This window comes from Gavia stellata, chromosome 3 (genome assembly GCF_030936135.1).
Source record: "Gavia stellata isolate bGavSte3 chromosome 3, bGavSte3.hap2, whole genome shotgun sequence".
Taxonomy (NCBI): domain Eukaryota; kingdom Metazoa; phylum Chordata; class Aves; order Gaviiformes; family Gaviidae; genus Gavia; species Gavia stellata.
Genome location: NC_082596.1, coordinates 2,084,061 through 2,103,070, shown reverse-complemented (window position 1 = coordinate 2,103,070; position 19,010 = coordinate 2,084,061). Strand labels below are relative to the sequence as shown.

Genomic DNA, 19,010 nt, shown 5'->3' with positions numbered 1-19,010 from the left:
GTCAATGCTGGTGCTCTCCTGTGCCAAAAACACTTGTCGGTGAGGCTGCAAAATATGGATTACAAGGAGAGAGAGCAGTGGAGAAGAGCCTTTCCCGGCAAGAAGATAGTCCATGTTGGGATTATCCAGAAAAAAGGAAAGATATTTTTGTCTTTGTTTCAAATAGCCTGTGGCTGTTCCTAAGAAACTCCTGAGAGCCCACCGCTGTTATTCTGCATTTATCTTATATATTGTCCAGGGAACATAATCCCCTTCTCCCACGGGATCCAACTGGGCTCCAAAAAAGAATAACGCTTTCAACAAAAATTAGAATGACACATCTTTGTGAAGCAGCATGAATGCTCCCTGGTTCAGGAGAGCAGGGGGGATTCTCCAGAGCAACCAGACCCATGTCCGTGTGTCTGTGTGTGCATCTGTCCATGAGCAGGAGAGAGGCCAGAGCAGCCCCTGCAGCACTGCAGCCCCGGGAAGGTCAGGAAGAGGAGCAGCTGCCCACAGACACCCACGCAGGGGCCATTATGTGCCCAGAACAGCCGCCCTCTCCAGCAAGAAAGAGCACACGCTCAAAGGACAAATCCTGTCTTGATTCCCAGTAGGGTCATGGGCAAGTCATCGATATTTATGAGCATGGCTGTTGAAGGCAAAGACAATCCCTGTTCTTTATCCATCACCAGGAAGAGACTCCAATGGCCTTGAGATGGCTTGTATGGATTTATCCCTCCCTATAGTCTCTAGGCTCAGCCTCATGTCCGTCCTCCTTTTGACTGGCCTGCAACCCCCAGCCCTGGGCTTTGAATCCAACCCAAGCACTTTCTTTTCACACAAAGGAAGAGGAAATATCTTAATATCTGCACAACCATCTAAAATTTTTGTTCCAAGTGTACCTTTTTTATTAATTTCATAGATTTTTATTAGAGTATAAGAAACAATATGTAACATACACTACATTTATACTTATGTTAATATATTTAAAGGAATCAATGTTTCTTCATTCTGCTTATTCTGTTACAATAAAGGTAATACACAATTACAAATCTCACATATATGTATTAGTAAAATCAACATTTCAGTGTAACTGTCTCAGTGAAATGAGATCATCCAACAAAGCTGAAATAAAATGTGGCAATATTTTTTCTGCAACACTTTATTGGCCTTATTATATTTTCATGAAGTGTTTTGGTTTTGATGAAACGGCGGGGCTTGGGCTGGAAAAAGCGTTCCCTCGGAAAACGTTGGACCTGGGAAGCCTGTTACGCCTTTCACTTCTCAATTTACGCTATCAGAGCAAAGCTGGACAAATTACACATTCAATCTGTCTCTGATACCTCTGATGCTCTGCTTTGCATGCAATTATCCGGTTAAAGGTAGCTCGCCCTTGGCTCCCTGCTCGAAATTTCATGTGTTAATGGTTCCTCCTTGACTTGTGAGATCTGGGCTTCAAAGGATGTCTACCAAGTTTGGCAAAAGCCAGTAGATGGCAGGACCGACCCAGGGCTTCGCTTCCCTGGGCACCATGGATGCTCCCAAAATGCAAAATTGGGTGTGTCTATCCCCATTCCAGTTTGATAGCCTCAAACAGCAACTTTCAAGGCGCAAAATAATTCCTCCAGCATCAAGGAAGGATTCAGGACCATCTTCATCCCAAGCAGCTGAGACCTGCAGCACCTCACCACTGAGGGTGACAATGAAAGCACAGCCCAGCTTCAGGGTGCAAAAGCACTGGGATCACAGGAGCGAGGGGCCCTAAACCTCCAAGCATCCAGATGTGCACCACATCTGCCTTTCCCAGAGACAGGAGAGCATGGATGCCTATACCTCATTGCAGCATGGAGGCACAGCCACCCGGAGCAGAGCTACCAGGCTTCCCGCAGGGGTGGTGGGACCATGGCCACCTTCATGGCAATTGCGGTCTCTGGGAGGCAAGTCATTTCAAATAATACCTAACTTGAGTAAATTAACACGAAGCAAGGACATTCTTTGAGTAACAATGTGGATCCTTTGAGTAATGATTAAGCAACTGGCCTTAGTTGTTCTGGCTGTTAGTGCAAGGAAGTCATATCAGGCCCGTGTTTTCCAAAGGGAGAAATGTTGCCCTTTTGCAAAAAAAAAAATTCTCAAAAACAGTTGGAAGGACTTTATTTGTTTCCAAGTCCTCCTTTTCAGCAAACAGCAAACCCAGCGAATCTGGGTGGAAAGGGCTGGTGCCGCAGTAAGCTTTAAGCATGTACAGACAATACATAAAAATGGGAGCCCTTGCGACGTTGGCGTAGTGGTAGACGGCAGCAGCTGCCGTTGAAATACAGCCATTTCCAGGACGGAAGCACAGAAACCATTTTCTCATTAGCATGCTCCAAAATGGGCAGGTATTTGACTTCAGCTCTTCTTATTTTCCTGTGAAAATTGTTCCGGGATAGTTTATGCTCGTACGGAGAAAATCTGCCTCCCCTCGTAACCTCTCGTCTTGTCAGAAAAGGTGAAGATCTGAGTTTTCCGCTGAGATTTCGATCTCTAATTCCACAGTCCAAGTAAACACATTCAATGCACTTAAGGGCTGTCCGACCATAGCCCTCAAGTTGCAAATCAGGTGTTCGGTTTAACAAGCCACGAGTTTTAATGCTCCATAAATGCTGGGTTCTTGCTATTCATTTTCTTCTTATTAAAAATGTTTTTAATTACTACACTTGCACGTTTTCAAGCCTTTCACTTCTGGGCTTTATGACAGCTGAGTTTCTCACAATTTCTGGTGCTGGAGATTTGAGGGCCAAAAAAAAATCTATAGCAGGACCAGAAATTGTGAGAGTTGGCAGAACTGATCATATGATGCTTGGGATTAAACTGTTGAATAACATTTCTTGCATTTGACAAGCTGTCATACCCTCCCTCTCTCTCAAATATACATATATCTATCAAAGAGATCTTTGCCACATGTGTTCGAAAGGAAAAACTGCAAACACCTCTTCTTCCATATACTAAGCGCAGAGGAATATAGTACATGAGGAGGAGAGACAGACAAAAAGAGAGTGAAGAGGAAAAAAGAATATATCTCCATATGCAATCGATTCATTATCTATAGGTTCAAGAACACGTATGAACTGACCTTCAGATCCTGTCCTCTGGCAATACCATGAATATAACTTGTTATTTGTACAGGGTAAGTAGCCTGCTGAATGCTCTTCCCGCCAGCCCTTGACTCCTTTGCATAACAGAGTCCTTGGCACAAGCAAACTCTGAAACGCTGAGATAGGAAGCAGATGGCCATTGGAGGAGGCAACCAGGTCTCATAACCCTGCTCGTAGCTTTAGCCCATGGGGTTGTCCGGTGTGGCATCCTCAAGAGCCTCGTAAAGGCATGAACAGGCATTAGGACACAGCTACACTGATGGCTTTTAAGTTTAGCTCTTTGCTCGCAGCAGAGGTGTTGCGAGGGTAATTGAGTCCAAAACGAAGGTACCTTTTACCAGGTGGCTAGAAAAGAGTTACAGCCCCATTACTTGCAAGGTAGAGTACTCTGGGTGTTGCCTTGGTCTCACTACAGCATCTACTCACAGCAAGCGGTGGAGAAACAAATTAACCCTGCAAACAAGGTTGCTAACCCTCTTGGGAGGAAGGCTCAGGTACAGGGAAGCTAGGGAATATTTACCCCATTTCTATTAATTTTTTCCCCAATTTTCCCTGTGCTATATGTGCATAGCAGAGGTTCACGGCTCACCTCGAGCCCTGCGGTCCCAGTGGAGGTCCCAGCAGGCAAGGGAGGATGCATTAACCAGAGGAAGGCACGTCTCAGACCCAATGAGACAAAGGAGCAAGCGTTGTACATTCTTACCAAACTTGTCACCTAATTGCGGGTCACGTCACGGCGACCAGTCCCTCCTGTTGTAAAGGCTGTCATTAGCATCTGTGTCATTTTAATTAAAAGACGGGGAGGAGGAGGAAAAAACATGTAACCACTTTTGTTGCAAATATTTCTATACATCTGCACACATCTTTCAAAAGCAGCTGTTTATCACTCATTTAAGCAGGAACAGAGGTATAATTGAACAGTGTGCGCAGCTCGAGAGGCTTTTGCTTGTTTTTTGACACAAAATAGGAGAACTACATACAAGGAGGGCAAGGCTAAAGAGTGCCAATGCTACACCCGATTGTTACTGCTAGAAGAGAAAAAAAGCCCAGTGCACCTCTGATCAATCACTGGAAGTGACAGCAAGCTTTCACCTGACAGTTTAAGGCTCAATTTTGGCTTCTTTCATGTCTAGCAGGTCCACAGGTAGGCAAAGCAGGTAGGAAACCAGCACGATGCAGAGATGGCAGGAGGACACATCTCCCATGGGACGGCCGAGAACCTCCAGGAGCAACGCTGCCGAAAACACCTGGGAAGATCCTGGGATCTGAGGGACAGCAGGAATGGCAGGTCTGGTTGTGAAGTCACCTTCTGCAGTCCGTGTGCACCATCAGCCAGGGATTGCAGGTTGAACCTAAAGATCTGAGTATTGATATCTTTGCCTCTGACTTCACTAAACTTTGCAAACAGACCTGTTGCCCCATCGTTTAGGTATTGATGTTATTGTCTGTCACCATCACAAGTCCAAAGCGGGGAAATCATGGCACCAAGTCTTTGCAACATGCAGACTAATTTTTAGAGGTCCTGATCCCAGCGCACTTGCTCCGTTAGGAGTAATGGGGTTGACTCAGATGCCAATAACTGGCATTTTTCACTAAAATGCACCTGAAAAAGGCGATTCCCAAGAGAGGTGAAACAAGCTGGCCCAGTGGTACTTATCAGAAAGAACAGCGACAGGAAGGAGATGGACTTGCTGCTCAGAGGTGAACTGGAAGGAATGCTGAGATGAAGCACTCAAAAGCTGCTCGAGAGGGTAAGAGGCCCTCGTGCCGGGCATAATATTTGGGTTTTCCATAACAGCGTTTCTAATCTCTCTGTCTGGAGCAAGGAAACACACACAGCACACGTCCCATCTCAGGTAACAACAGGAGCATGTTTATTCAGGTCTGGCACTTACAGAGCTCGGAGGGACAAGGGACATCATTTGTTTTCCAGAAAAGTCAGCCCAGGATCAGAAGAAATGAAATGATTTTATAAAAAGAGACTGCAGCTGCAGGGGCCAGGAATGAGTCTCCCTTCGGGTCATGCATTCCCGGTGCCCGGACCACCCACGTGCTGGGGGCATGCCGGTGCCAGGCACCTCCACGGAGGCAAGAGGCAGGAACGTCTGAACACTTGACCAGGTGGTATCTGGGGTTAAGTGGTTCTCGGCGAGCCCCAGCCTTGTTTTAACCAACCTTAGAAACGAGGGGGGGGTTATTAGGTATAAAAGCAGAAACCTTTCCAAAAAGATCCACCTTTGCCAAGGAGGTGTGAGAGTGCAGTGGGGTATGTCCACAGAAGGAGGAGAACAGCTTGGCCAAACCGCCCAGGTCTCCGATGCTGGAAGAGCATACAGTCTGGGAAACAACCACCTTGGAAGCCTGCTGAGAAGTAGAAGATCTCCTTGCAGACAGCGACAGAGAAGATATTGGCTAACGAGACCTGCGACAGCCCGTGGAAGACAGGTCTTCCTGGGCCAGCCCCATCACTCGCGAGCCCTGAGGACGTAGATGAAGCTAACGAGGACCCCCAAGGCCAGGACCGTGTAGCTGGCTTTCACGCTGCTGGAACCGCTGATGTTGCAGAGGAAGGAGTCGCAGCAGTAAACGGAGGCAGCTGCTATGCCAAGGTTAATCCCGGCGCTGGGGCAAATGGGAGAGCATCCTTTGGAGATGGACTGGCCAGACTTGCTGCCTGAATTTAGGTTGGAGAGGGGGGAAAGGAAGAAAAGCAAAAGGAGATGGGTTTAGAATGTTTCTCGGCTTTCTGATCATCTGTTCTGCAAAGGAAATAACAGAACTGAAATAGCCGACGCGTCACAGGTGGCACGGAGAGGATGAAGTGCTTCTCGGCGTCAGGCTATGACAGTAATCTCAGCCAGCCCACACATTTCAAGGAACACCCGTGATAACCTCCCACACAGACCCTAGAGACCATGCAACACCCCAGGGACACCCAATTCCAGGCTGTCGGTCAAAGTTTAGCCACAACGGCTCTGGTGAAGAATCTCAAAAATCCCACTCGAGCTTGACCCTGGGACTCCTCGAGCTAGACAGGGAGCATGGGGCATACAGAGCACCGGGGAGGCATTCATGAGCGAAGGCTGCGTTTGGAGAGCTGGCTGCGAGAGAGGCGCAGTGCACATTTAGCAGCAGGAAATAGGAAACCATTAGCACTGTGCTAAGAAGACAGCTCTATAAAAGCTCGCGGCCTCCATTTGTGTATGCACCACCCACCCGCGTTACGGACTGTGCCACTCGGGCATGCAACAGCCCTCCTTCCTGCAAGGGAGAGCAAGGCAAGCCAGGCTGGGCTCTGCAACGGTGCCAGGAGACCTGCCAGAGCAGTCTGCTTCTGTAGGAGCAGCAGCCGGGAAGCACAGATCCCCCCGGATCTTTCCTGGCACTTAGTGATAAAACATGCAAATCTCCCTTCCTGGCAACCCCACCTCGTCCACGGAGAGTGAAGAAGCAAAGGTGGGACTCAGGGATGAACAACCCAAACACAGGGCAAAAGCAGGAAAAGCAACCCCAGAGCTTTCCTACAAAGGAAGCCTGCAGCATCCTCCACACTTTCACTTATTCATCAGCAACCTCCCCGCCCCCATCCCAAAATTCCCCTTGGACTCCTGGAGTCGGTGCAGGCACGTGGGCTTTAATGTGACTTCGTCTGGCAGCACATCCCTCATAAAATTCCCTTGGGATGGTCCGACACTCAGCTGCTAAGCAGAACTTTCCCCTTTTTCCAGCTAAAGGAAGGAAAGCCTTCCTGCAGCTCAGCAGATGAGACCTCGGAGAGCAGCCAAGAGGGGCAGAAGAAGGTCCTGTCACCACTCACCGATTCCCACTCCGACATACGTCGTCACACAGTGGTTTTCATTCTCCCCGCACTTGACAGGCTTCAGGCAGGCCCAGTTGGAGGATGCATCCGAGCACGAAAAGCAGATGAGTGTGTGGGCTGCAAGAGAAAGGCACACCTCAGTTAGGGGCTGGAGGGGAGACCTCCATGCTTGGTGGTCCCCACCTCTGACACATGGCACACACCACATCTGGCCATAGCCATGCTTGCTATTCCAACTGTGTCAATCTGCGATACGGTTTTTCCCCAAAAAAATGGCCAAGTGAAGAGTTCAAGCATAAGGGATACATTTCAAGCTCTCGGCAGGATCAGCTGCCAGCTAAAGCCTCAATACAACCCCAGGTCAGCCTGATACTTTACGGCATGCTCCTCTTTGCACCAAGACCGGGTTCAAGCTACAGCTGCCAACTTGAAACTAAACAAAAGAGGCAAGTTCAGGCCTTCAACCTGGAGCCTGAGATTTGGGCTTATTCAGCTCAGCTACCACGGACACTGATGGGAAATGTTCCAGGCGTGACCATGGGTTCAAGCTTTTTGTGACCTGCCTTTGGCAGCAGGGCACAAAGCTCAGGCTACGCTTGAGCTAGCACACGTGGTGGAAATTATATCTCAGCTAGAGCAAGCCCAGCATTGCAGCAAGGCTTGCAAGGACTTGCACTGTCCCACTACCCAGGGAGTCATAGCACTATGAAGGCAGCATATGCAACCAACCTTTTTGATTTGGAGCAGGGGGATAGCAAAAAAAAAAAAAAAGCATGCTTTCCTCCATGGCAGGTTCCCTTAAATGGCCTACCCTACACCAGCAGGATGGACTGCACAAGCTAGCTCCCATCCCTCATCCTTCAGACCTGCCCAAGAAAGAGGAAAGATTGGAAAATAGCATTCAGCGGTGGGAAATGGTTGCAGAAATAGCCTGGACCGGTGACTCAGCAGGGACATAGGCACTTTGCGGTGGACGGATGATCTTCCTTGTATTTTACATATAAGAACATCACATCCACACTGCAATTACTGACCTACATATGCAGACAGATCAGGTCTGTTCCCGATGTTTCACAGGCTCCAATTTTTGAGCACTCAGACCCCAAGCCCTTCCATGAGGCACTGCCTCTCTCTTCTGTCTTTACAGGATGCCAAACAGAGCAGGGGCTGATTCAGGACGGGAAATGCAAGGCAGCATCATTCCTGCTCCTACCTCTTTTAGCCCCACCACAAACAGCTTATCCTAAGGAGGTGAAGGCGGTGAAGCCCTGGGAGAGCTCACTGAGGCTCAGCAGTCCCTGTCATGTAGTATTTTGAAGAACAAGTTGGACAAATATTGGTCAGCAGCTGTCCCACTCTGCTGTGGGACTGCATGACCTCTTGAGGTTCTTCTCAATCCTGTTTCTCTCAGGAAAAGAAAAAAGTTTTTTACGAGGAAATTGAGAAAAAAAATTAAAATTGTGCTCTGAGGAATGACTTTTGAGCAGCCATGGCCAAGGCACGGAAAGAAAACAAAAACATAATCTCATGAAAACAGATTAAAGTGAGTTAGTGGCAGATCCTGAACGTCATATCAGGGCAGCCAGATGACTCTGCTTTGGAGACGAAGCCAACACCACAACCCCCTAAGCAAGAATTTCCTGGACTGTCTCATTCATCCTCCAACAATCATCACTCTGACAACGATCCTTGCAACAAAACAGAGGTACCTGAGCATGCCAACGCAGCAGCCACAACCTACACACAGCACCCAGGATTACAGGGCCACCGGTTGAGTCAAAAGCCTCAGGAGAGGTTCGTCAGTGGACCTTGCTTCTGGATCTAGGAGAGGGGGAGGAGGATGGAGCCAGCCATTGAGCCTACAGGCTGTCATCGTCCCTTGCTGAGCCCTCAGATCGTTTCCACGGGTGGCATTTTTGACCTCATTGGCCAAAACTCAGACCTCAGAGTGAAGGCCAGCTCTGTCCTGCTCCCTTGTCCCCAGCATGCTTCTGCTCTCAAGTCCCAAACCCTTCTCCTTGCAACCACCCTGAGGGCCAAGTGAGGAGGCAAATTGACTCATCCCGTTTCACAGGAACCGTCTGCAACCAGGAATGAAGTGGATTATAGGCTTCCTGTGGGCATTATGGTAGGACATATGTCCCCATATGTATGTGCTCACTACATTGAATGCACGAGTCAAGTGGTGCAGTGCTATTCATTAAGGCTTTGACATTCCAGATACAAAGACATCAGAAATATTTGTACGCGCATATAAAAGTGCCTTTAGGCATGAAATTCTCTGCCCCGTGGATAAATCTGTGCTCCTACCACAGCACCTCCTACCTGTCCCCATGTTTTTCTTTGTCACACCTACCTATTACCCCTTGTCTTAATATAGACAAAATCTTTCCAGGACAGGTGAGTCTTTCAACGTAGTTTAAGAGAGGAAATATGCAGTCATAACTAGCGCCACTTTCTGCCCCAGCAAAACAGATAACTAAATAACCCACTACAGAGTGAAGAGAGCAAGCAGGCTGAGTGTTTTACACAAAAAGCACAAGAGGGGTGGCAGAATTGTTTTATGCAGCTGGAGACAGAGCAAAGAGTTGGAGCTCAAGGCTACAAAAAAAAAAAAAAAAAGGCCACCACAAAAAAAAAAAAGCCCAAGACTGAACAATGCAAAAGGGAAGCCTCGTTTTCACCAACTAGAAAATGCAGCGTTCTTCCACGGGAAGAATCTATGTGTTTATTTGTTTGCTGCTCAGCTCTTCCGAGGAATAAAGAGCTCCCAAAACAGAGCAGATCATTTGGGGGAATTCCACAGATAAGAGGTTGAATTCATTCTTGCAAAGAGCAATGCCAGAAAGGGAAAAAAAAAAAAAAAACCGCCTTTAAAAGCCCACTCTGAAGCTCACTCAGCAGCACGGGTAAAAAATGTTGTTGCTTCGGCAGCTTTTCCATTCGGTCCCTATGCCAAACGCTCTTTCCTTTTCCATTGCTCTTCGACAATATCATTACACACCATACGCCAGATCTTCAGGGCACTTTGAGCAGGGGGTAAAGCTTTTCTGCAAAAAGACTCCCCGGATGTGCTGGAAGCGTTTGGGGATAAAGCTACCTGCAAGAAACCCTTTTGCCTGGCTAAGAACTTACTTTAAAGCTGGAAGGTATTTTGGAGGGCGGGAAGTGAAACCCCTTACTGCCTTGGCCTGGACAGCCCATCCTCCCAGCTGGAATTGAGCACATGCCAGCTGGGCTCTGACAGAGATCCAACGCTTGAATTGCCACTTGCTTCCCGGACCCCACAGGGAGGGGGGCATGGGAAGGGCAGCAAACAACTAGTTTCTTCTCACCGGTGTCCTCAGGAGATAAGAAAGGCCTGTGTTTCTCGAGCAGGGGCTCAGAGGGCCAGGAACTCTACTGTTTGCTCTTTGTTTGGCTTCTCCAAGCATCGACATATGGAAACAATATGGGGTTTTGCACGGCCCCATGGAGTTTGGATAGTCAGAAATGGAGTCGTCGGGAAGGCGGGGATTACAGCCCCTGCGACTGGGACAACTTGCAGTTTAACGCAAGAGGAAGTGTGTGCTCCCCAGCTTCGGTGGCAGCCCCGAAATGCGCTCCATAGGGCACGGTCCCTTGGGGGTCACCTCCCCACACATTGGCCACCGCAGCCTGCCCCGAAGGATGCTGGGGGGACAGCAGGAGCCAGAATCACACGAGTGGCTCTGCCCAGACTTTGCTCCATCAGCCATTGCCAGGGCTGGGCTCCATCTCCCCTCCAGCCTTCCTTCGGCTGCATCTCAGCCCATTTCGGCGCCGTTATCCCGGCTCGCTGCGCCGTATGGGGGAGCGGAGCCGGCCCTGGTCTTTGTTCGAGCTGCAACTGGGAAAAGCTCGAAAATATCTACGTGCACAGCTGGAGATGCACACCTATACACAGAGGCACGGAAGTTCCTGCTTCAAGAGGGACACTGCTGCGAGGCAGGTCTTGGAAAGACAGCCCCCCACCTCCCCGCCAAACCCCGGCACGGCTCAGCTCCGTCCCCCCAGCCCCTTTACAGCCCTCACCCTCCCTGCAAACCTCCAACTTCCACAGCGCGCCCTGCAACACGCAGCACCCCCCCTCCCCACCCCCCAAATCTGCTCCCAAACCCAGGGCTGGGGAGGGAGTGGGGGACTTCGGGGAGAGGTGATGGTGGCCCCGGGGGAATTCCCCCCCCACCACACCACCACCCTTACCTCTCTCCACGCACAGCACCGCAGCCAGCACAGCGAGCAGGAGCGCCTTCATGGTGCGGCGGCGGGGGCAGCCAGATGCGCAGGGCGGCGGGCTGCGCGCAGGGCTAGCGGCAGGGCCGGGCGCCGGGGGTGGGGAAAGGCCAGCGGCCCCGCCCCGCGGGCCGGCCCGCGCCCCGCCCCGCCTCCCCCCACCGCCTCCCCGGCCCCGCCTGGTTTCGTTTCCCCGCTCCGGAGAGCCGGGGCCGGGGAAAGGGGCTGTCCCCGCGGCGGCTCGGCGTGCCGGCGGTAGGAGCGGCGCGGGAGCGGAGCCGGCTCTGCCCTGGCCCTGCTCCAAAGGCTTTTTCCACCCCCCTTTCGCGTCCCCTCAATTTCCCTGGGGGAAGAGACAGGAGTAGGAGGGCTCCCTGCAGGCCAGAGCTCACTCATGCGCAGCCCTCTTCAGGTGCGACCCCCTGCATCCATGACTCCCTTCACCCACGATGACTTGCTGCGTTCACACTTCCCTCCCCTCCTCCGTCCACCCTCATTCACAGATTCCCTGAGTACACCCCCCCCATACATTCACAACCACCCTGTATGCACACCACAACCACCCTGTATGCACACATGCCCTGCATGTGCAAGCCCCAGTGTGCAGGACTCCCTTCATGCATGGATCTCCTGCATAAAAGACCCCCTGCATGCACAAGCAGCCTGCATGCAAGACCCAAGCATGTAAGGAACCAGCCTCCTGAGCTGTTTACCAGAGCCTAAATGGGATTAGATACACAGGGTTGGGATGCTTGAAGGTAGGAGAGCCCAGCAGCTGGGGTGGCATGGGACAGCCTGGGCTGCTTGGCAGGATGGGTCTTCAGGGCTTAGGGCAGTCCACCAGAAAGGTTTGTTGGAGTAGCCCAGGTTCAGCAGGTCCCACAGAAATAGGTAAGTCTTCTAGGAAATGAGCTGCAGGGAAGGCACTGGGGGAGGGACCCCATAAAGTTGGCTGTCAAGGAAGCCTGGGAATGGAGGAGACGGCTGGTGAGCCAGCAAGAAACAAGCAGGTTTGACAAACTCTGTATGCCATAGATGGGTTTAATTCTGCAGAATCAGCATTTCCTGGCAAATGCATCTGTCAGAAGAAATTCCAGCTCCTGCCTTGTCAGAGTGTATTCCGAGTCCTCTACTTGGAAAACAAATCTGTGCTGCAAACCCCCACTTCCCTTTTCTCTCCTATGGCTCATTTTTATTTGTCGTTGCCAGTTACTCCAGCAGGAACTGACTGTGAGCAGTGTGTTTCTGTGGTCTAATATCTTCCACTGGAACAGGCTGCTGGGACTGTTTCATTCTCTGGTTTACAAATCAAACATTAAAAATTGGGAAGTTTCAGTTTTGCGGTAGCCTGAGCAACCATAATTCAGATACACTCACAAGACCCCTGTCTCATACAGACCAAGTTCAGCTTGTGACCATAAGAGTCAGTCTGGCTTTTTGTAGCTTATGTGTGAGCAATCTCACAGCATTTCTCTCTGCTTTGGGGTGCAGCACCTGAGATTTTATTTCTGGGTATCAGGAAGGCATAGCACATTCCTTCAGCTCCCCTGTTCCTTCGATGTCTTGTACACTTCCCTCATCCCCAAGAGAAGTGTACAAGAGCCTACAGCTTTCTGGTTTTCTCCCCCCCTGCCCCAAATTTAACATTATCAGTTCCTCTGTTTCCTGGAAAGTCCCCGTCTGCTGCTGGGAAGAAAGAGAGAGGACCTAAGAGTGACATAGGACACAACTCACCACAGGATCTGGAGTCATCCCAATATTACTGAAATGGCTGGGCGGGGACAGCATTAATTACAGGATGCTGCAAACGGAAGAGGTGGGCAGAGCAACTAGGGACCAATTCACTATGGTGGAAGATGTGCCAGGTGAGGAAGCCCTTCTGAAAGCTTGCTAGTCTAAGTCCATGTCTCCCACCTCCTTACCAAGGCTATGGTGTGGGAGAGTAGACTGCAAAGCTCGACACAGCGACTGATGGCAGGACTTCCTGTACCAGAGCAATGCACAGAGAAACACTGCACTGAATGATCCAGCCTCTTGCAAATTTGGGGGTTGTTGAAGAGCTTCCTTGAACCATTGACTTCATACTGTGAATGCCAGGCAGAAAAATATCTCTTCAGAAAAAGAGGGAGGTGGTAAGAAAGGCAGCAGGGGTAGAGTCCAGCAGCAGGAATGTGGTCTGTGCTGGGGAAAGGTGGACACAGGTACAAAAACATGCTTAAGGGAAACAGAGATAAGGAAGCAGCTGGATCATAAAGCAAACTGGTGCTAAAGAAAATATTTCAAGGTTTGCTTGCATGCTGGGGAGGAATGGCTAGTCTTGAAATCAGGAAATTAAGACTATGGCAGCTTCCTTCACAAGTCAAGAGAGCAGGTTAGCAGAGATGGGTGCAGCGATTAAAAGTGGAATTACGAGGTCTGCAAGGCTTCGGTGCTGAACTGGCACCTTAGGAGTTTGAGCTTGAAATGTGGGCCCGCTAAAAGCTTGCTCAGCTTCTGTGGAGCCAGGTGGTATGCGGAGAGTTTCCTTCACCACTAGGTTTCTGTTTCAGGGCTTGAGTGAGACTTCCTGAGCCTGGCCAGGGCTGTGCACGTGGGTGTCTGTGAGGCACCTAAGCCTCAGTTAAGTTTGCAAGTTAAGTGTTTCCCCAGTTAATGGAGCAGAATTGGTTTTGTGGAGTAAACCTGCTGAAACCGCCTTGCACAGATTGCACAGGAAGGTCACAAAGTCCTTTCTTTTCAACAGTTACATCATTCTCTGGAGATGAGAGAAGTGTTTAGACTTTTCTTCTGCCCGAGAGGATAGGGACTGCTCTGTGGAAGAGTCCTCTCCAACCTGCTGAAGCTATCTCCCTGTAAGACATGGAGTATCAGTTTGGAAGAGCAGAGAACTGGAAGGACATGATCTGTTCGCTAGCCTGAAAGAGCAGGAACCCAGCATCTCCGTCCCTGCTGCAACGTCTGTTTCCTCCCAGACAGAAAAGTCTCTTTTGCCCAGAGCAGTCTGCTGCAACATAGCCATGGCATAAAGGTCCTCACTGCCCCAGGTGTTGGCATAGCCTCCTACACTGCAAAGAGTGCTGGAGCCACTATGCACCATTCCCGGGACTCCTGCTCACACCGTCCTGCTCCACCTTGCTGAATGAGAGGGCTGACTTCATATGCCAGCCTTTCCCCATCATCCCACCCTTGGATGTTTTTCCTCCTGAAGCCCCTTTTGGTTGCTGTAGATCAGAGTTGCCCAGAAGACCTTCAGGAACATTCTTGGATCACCCAAGGATGCTTCAGACACAGGTTTTGGCATGGGAGAACCAGGCCACAGGTGCTTCTTTGAGCGTCCTTGCTGTCTACAGTGCCAAACAGCTCACTGTCCTCCATCACCTTGACAGGCCATTCTCTGCTGCAGCCCACGGGGACAGACCTGAGATAGCTCTCAGTTAGCTACTGAGGTTCCTGAAAATGTGGGTGCGAAACCAGGTATATCTTTAGGCTGCAGCATCTAATGGAATAGGACCTTCATCTGCCCACTTAAACCATAACCTGAAGTCACAGTCAGGCTGTCAGATTTATGAACTTTCATTTCTGGTTGATGTCAATGTTTCCGTTTGCCTTCTCTCCCAGAGCCGTTAAGGTGAAAGTGGTTTGCTGGCTGGTGCATGCTCAGTCTGTGTCAGAGAAATTGGTATTCTCGCACCTCCTCCTTCCAGAGTCTGCATGACTCACCCTCTGTCTTGCTTGTTTATTCTAGGCTTTTGACAGCAAAATAATTGTGAAGCTTTAAGCAGGGGTCATTACTCAGGCAAAAAGTTAAGCTCTGATTGCTGCTGTGATCTCTCCAGGTTGCTTGAAGTGTGCTGGAAGATACGTCCATGTCTGGAGCGACCAGGCTACCTCTGAAGAAAAATTGCTCTCTAGAGAGTGCTCCAGCGTTATAAACGGACTCCCCTACAAATGTTCTCATGTTGTCATGCCCAGAGCGCATGTTTAAGCCCAAGTCTGAGCCTTTTGCCCTTGCCAGGACTATGCTGTAAATATGCCTATCTCCAGCCATCTCCTGGATGGACCTTGGACCCGTGATGCAGGTAGTTTGTCTCCACCTCTGTTTCTGGCCTCGTGTCCTAGATGGCCACTGGACTTAGGTTGTGACCTTGTCTCCAAACCTGTCTGCTGGATGGCCCTTGGCCTAGGTATTAGGTATACCTGTCTCCAATCCTATCTCCATCTCCTGGGTGAACTTTGGACCCATGTTGTAGCCTCCTTTCCAGTCCTGGCCTCTTTTGAACCATCAAGGAGGTTCTGCACTGACTTGCAAAGGTGCCTGTGCCTGGGAGCATCTCCTCTCCCACAGCAGGGACCTCATCACCTGGCTGTTTTGGGGAGGGAAGAGGCATTACGGGCCCTTCCCCATCCCCTCCACCAAAAATGTGCCTCTCTTCAAAGAAGGAATTCGCCAGGCTCCAGGGAGGCTGCACAAACCGCACTGAAGCCGTAGACCAGGTGCTGGGCTTGTGGAGATTTGCAGTAGAAGTGTTAAGCTGGGTATGAAAGACATAGGAATGGGAATGTTCAAGTGTCTGAAAGCACCTAGAAGAAACAGCAGAGCCAGGGTTAAAAGGAAAGGCATGTGTTGATTGCTCTAGAGCACCCTGTGTCTGACTTCATTCAAATGAAAAGTAGGAACAAACTGACCTTAGATAAGAGTCTCCAGAGGGTGAAGAACAGGGTGGGAGCCATAAAACACCCAGATAAAGAAAACAAAAGAACTGGGAGATTCAGGAATTTCACTTAAGAGGGGCAAAATAAAAGGAAAAAGGCAGCCAGAACAGCATCCATCCCCTCTCTAAAGGCTGTAAAAGGTCCAAAAATCAGTTTGTTGTGCTCTGCCAAGAATCTCAGAGGCATGATGAGAACTGCATAGTTGTCATCTCTTGTCTACCTGTGGCATAGAAGTGACACTGGCCAGATCATCCGGGCACACACATGCTGGTGCTTGTGACACAATGATCAAATTAAACCTGTGAGGATGAGTGTGAGAGGACAAAATCAACTTGCTTAGAGATTTTGTATTATAAAATTGCTTTCCTCTCCCGGAAGATCTTGCAGTGAGTTTTATTACACTAATTTCCTGTAGACTGCAGAAAGGAGTTACTTGTTCCCAGGAGCAGTGTCTGCAAGTTATCTAATTGCTGATTAACATCTAATGCTGGAGCAGGCCCTGGAGCTGGAGGCAGGTCCCAGATGAGCTATCGTGAGCATTGGGCACAGAGCCAGTGCCTGTTTCCTGGCCCTCCTGGACCAAGGAAGATTGAACCCCTGCCACCCTCATGCATGATGACAATGCTTTGTGTGGTGCTTGGGGATTTGCCTACGTGAGAAATCAGCTGGAAGAGGAGAAAACCATATGTCATTCATATTATGCAGAGCTGTCTCTCCACTCACTGGCTCAGCACATCTATTGCTTTTACTGTTGACTGAGATCCTGGGAACCCTGAAGGTCTTCTGGGAGTTGAACATCCTTTGGAGTAAAATTCCTGCATGGTGTCGATGGAAGAGCATCTTTGGGTCACCTTTGCTGCTAGACATTGCTGTATGTTTGGCTTTGAGCAACCTGATCTAGTGGCAGGTGTCCCTGCCCATGGCAGGGGGTTGGAACTAGAGGATCTTTAAGGTCCCTTTCAACCCAAACTATTCTATGATCCTATGATAAATCAAAGTCAAGCCTGAACACCACAATTCTGCTCTAGTGAGGGGAACTAGCACCCACAACAGGTACACGGGAATGACAGAAAGGAGACGGAGAGGATCATGAGAGGCAACTGAGTTCATTCTCCAGCCCTAGTGCAGACACCAACGAGATGCTGAGGACACTGTTTTTCTGTCATGCTTTGATGCATCTTGATAATTGTGCTCAAGCTGCTGATGCTGGAGGCAGTTCTCCCAGCAATAGACTCCAGCTCTTCACTATCCATTAGACACTAGGAAAACTTTTTGATACTATCTAAAAGCTCCTTTGCTGCTATGTGAAACCTAAAGCAAAAAGGGGGGGAGAATGTAGCAGCCCAGGCCTTTCTGTTGGAGAAGAAACTGGAAGGATCTCATCCCATCACACTCCAGTTTACACTTCCCAGTGCAACGTGTAAGACTTTTCAATGGACTGCAGAGTTCCAACAAGGCCGCCTTCTCTTTTGTAATTTTTTTCCCTAAGTTTGACACATGTTAAACTTGTGATCTGTTATAACACCCACCACAACTTCTTTTTCTGCCAGATTGCTGCAAGGGAGATTTCCTCATCCTGTATTTGTGCACTCTAACTGTAGAGCTTTGAGCTTGTACTTCCTAAACTGAATCCTCTTTCTCAGACTATCGCTTAGATTTATCAGAGTCACATAGAATTCTCCTATTTGCAGATTCTCCCTGTTTGTCACCTGCAAGCTCAATGAACTTATTCTCTAATCCGTCATTCAAACCAGTAATTAAAACATTGCATCATACCAGAGCCAAGGCAAGCCACAGAGGACCCTGTTTAATAGATCATTCCAGTTTGACAGCAAACTGCTGACAGTTATTTGCTCATGATTTTAGCTAGACTGTGTTTTCTTAGTTTGCTTATGAGACGGTCATGTGATATGGTGCCAAAAGCTTTATTAACACTAAGCTATGTGACAGGTACCACTTTTATGTAACTATAGATTTTGCCATCTTGTCACAGGTGGGAATAACACCCATCTGTCACAAAGCTCTTGCTGTTCATCTCCATCTCCTTGATAGCCCCTACACCACTGCAAATTGTTTGATGATTTATTTCAGAGTTTTTTCCAAGAATGGGGTCTGGGTTGACTGCTCTGTATATCCCCAAAGACTCCCCCATCCCCTTTATAATGATGGATGCTAAGTTTGGTGGTATCCCCTCTTCTGAAACACCCTGAGTCCCCTATTGTGAAGAAACAGGAGCAGGTGAAACAGGCTGGGTTTGGTAGCTGCGATGGATGCCAAAGATTTATTTTCCCACTGCCTCTGTGCCTGGACACCACTTAGTTCGGCTGATATCCCTCACTGATGTGCATATTCATATTGAAAACACCACCTTTTATTTGCTTAGACCTGTGCCCTGCTTCGTTTTAACGGTCTTGCTTTTGATGTGTTAGTTGGCTAATCCACGTTAATCTCATGAACATCTGCAGCAGCAGAATGGCTCTGTTACTCTTGTGTTAGATGTGGATACTGTCTCCGCACCCGTCTTGCCTTTTACTCTGCACATACTGCAGGCTGGAAGCAAAAACACATCTCCTGACTCTGGGTATGCAACTCAAAGTTGTTGCGAGATTGCAAAACACATTCTACACTGAAGTGTTACATACAAGCATCACCTGGATGTCTTCTCCCAGCAAGCACAGCTAAGCCTGGAGAGCACCATGAATGAAACATCACACTGCAACTTCATTTGAAAAGGCAAATGTGACTGGTTCTTCCCATGAAGGAAGAGAAGACTTGGCTGGCTGTGCCACAGGAGCACTGATCTTCTACCCCCACCTTCCTCCAGCCCAGGGAATGCAGGTACCAGTGTGGAAAGGGAGATGTGACCTTGTCATTAGCTAGACCAACATGTACCCCATTTCTCACCCCCAAGCAAGAAGAACAGCTTTTAAGTGTCCCTCTTCCCTCTTTATATGAAAAAGTTCCAGTGATTTCCCTCTTAGAGCATCAGCTCTGACAAAGTCAATTCATAAATCCTACCCCCACACTCACTTCTCAGCGACCTTCAGCTCCTCATTCACGACGGTGGGCTTTCAGTCCAGGAACCAGGTGGGTGGTGGTATGAC

The 19,010-nt window shown here is 49.2% G+C and overlaps 1 protein-coding gene across 1 annotated transcript; it reads right to left on the bottom strand.

Moving 5' to 3' along the window:
• Window positions 1-4,971: 4,971 nt before the first annotated feature.
• On the bottom strand, window positions 4,972-11,247 carry LOC104254540 (lymphocyte antigen 6E). Its single transcript, XM_059815548.1, has 3 exons — window positions 11,164-11,247; window positions 6,937-7,056; window positions 4,972-5,793 (listed from the first exon to the last, which is right to left on the bottom strand). Exons 1-3 carry the CDS (start codon window positions 11,213-11,215, stop codon window positions 5,585-5,587), a joined length of 381 nt encoding a protein of 126 aa, XP_059671531.1. The 5' UTR covers window positions 11,216-11,247; the 3' UTR covers window positions 4,972-5,584.
• Window positions 11,248-19,010: the final 7,763 nt, after the last annotated feature.

What these genes read in the sequence shown, in the direction of transcription:
- LOC104254540 (XM_059815548.1), bottom strand. Translation starts at nt 11,215, where the DNA reads ATGAAGGCGCTCCTGCTCGCTGTGCTGGCTGCGGTGCTGTGCGTGGAG. An exon ending in GGTGCTGTGCGTGGAGAGAG is followed by an intron (nt 7,057 to 11,163) that starts GTAAGGGTGGTG and finishes TTTCTCTTGCAG; the next exon opens with CCCACACACTCATCTGCTTT. An exon ending in GTATGTCGGAGTGGGAATCG is followed by an intron (nt 5,794 to 6,936) that starts GTGAGTGGTGAC and finishes ACCTAAATTCAG; the next exon opens with GCAGCAAGTCTGGCCAGTCC.